Source organism: Priapulus caudatus, unplaced genomic scaffold (assembly GCF_000485595.1).
Source record: "Priapulus caudatus unplaced genomic scaffold, Priapulus_caudatus-5.0.1 Scaffold591, whole genome shotgun sequence".
NCBI lineage: Eukaryota > Metazoa > Priapulida > Priapulimorpha > Priapulimorphida > Priapulidae > Priapulus > Priapulus caudatus.
In genome coordinates, this window is record NW_014577652.1 from 40,212 (window position 1) to 41,240 (window position 1,029).

Below are 1,029 nucleotides of genomic sequence, written 5' to 3' on the forward strand. Positions count from 1 at the left end.
TCTCTCTGTCTCTCTCTCTCTCTCTCTCTCTTTGACGTCATCGTTGCCTCCTCCTATTGCAGAACATGGGAGCCTATGGCGTTGTGGTCGCACCGGGTTTCAACGGATTCCCGAAGCCTTCCCTCTACCTCGCCTCGGATCCAGAAAAACCCAGGCGTCTCTCTGAAGTCGTAAAGAAAGAAAAGGAAGAAAAAGAGAAAGAAGAAAGAGGAACAGCAGTTCAGGAACATCCTAGTCATTGACGATAAAAAACATACATGCAAGTGTAGAAGTATATGCTGCTTGTCATTTATTTGTGGTGAACATACACAATAAAAAAATATTGTTACTAAGAATCTAATTCTAAGTTCTAAGACTGTTTTACTAACTTTACTTCATATAAACTAAAAATATTTTAATAATTTGTCTCTTCTTAATTTCTTTGTTACTCCTAACTTTCTTTACTTATGTTTTAGGATGTTCCAAAGGTTGAATAAAATAAACATTTAAAAAATGAGTTAATTTCTTAAGAAATGAGTTAGTTTTTTGCTCATGTGACAAAAATTAATTATATTTAAAATTATACACAAGGGAGAGTAAGACGAAAGTTACCAAACACATGAGGAAATATAGTCGCGGCTGAATGAAATTTTGTGATAAAGACTCGAGAGTGAAGGACACTGAAATAGTTAATTAAGCACTGCGGTCTAATGCCTCCCTCGTCGGAACTTCGCTGGTTACTATTGAACGAGATCGAACGACAGAAGGCTACGTCTAAACCGAAACGTGACATCCGTGAAGGATCGGTTGTGCGCTTTTCATTTCGTATCGAAGGGGCACGAATGGAACCCACGCGTCTGAGGTTTGCGTCCTGGGCAGTTGACCCTTGACGGTTTGCCGTTACTAGAAGGCTTAGGAGGAGAGGGGGCGTGCAACTGCCGCCTCTGTCCTCCCCCGCACCTCTCCCCTCTAGCCTGAAGGTCATGTCGTGCAGGAAAGCGTGGGAACGAAACGAAATGACAGCCGGGAAGATTGCGTCGCGGTGGATGG

At 42.2% G+C, this 1,029-nt stretch overlaps 1 protein-coding gene across 1 annotated transcript in view; it reads left to right on the forward strand.

Moving 5' to 3' along the window:
- LOC106811914 (ornithine decarboxylase-like) overlaps window positions 1–242 on the forward strand; it is a gene marked incomplete at its 5' end in the record, with an annotated part of 7,104 nt that extends 6,862 nt beyond the window's left edge. Inside the window, one exon of the mRNA XM_014815654.1 lies at window positions 63–242. Within this exon, the coding sequence (XP_014671140.1) occupies window positions 63–242 (180 nt within the window). The remainder of the gene's footprint in view (window positions 1–62) is intronic.
- Window positions 243–1,029: the final 787 nt, after the last annotated feature.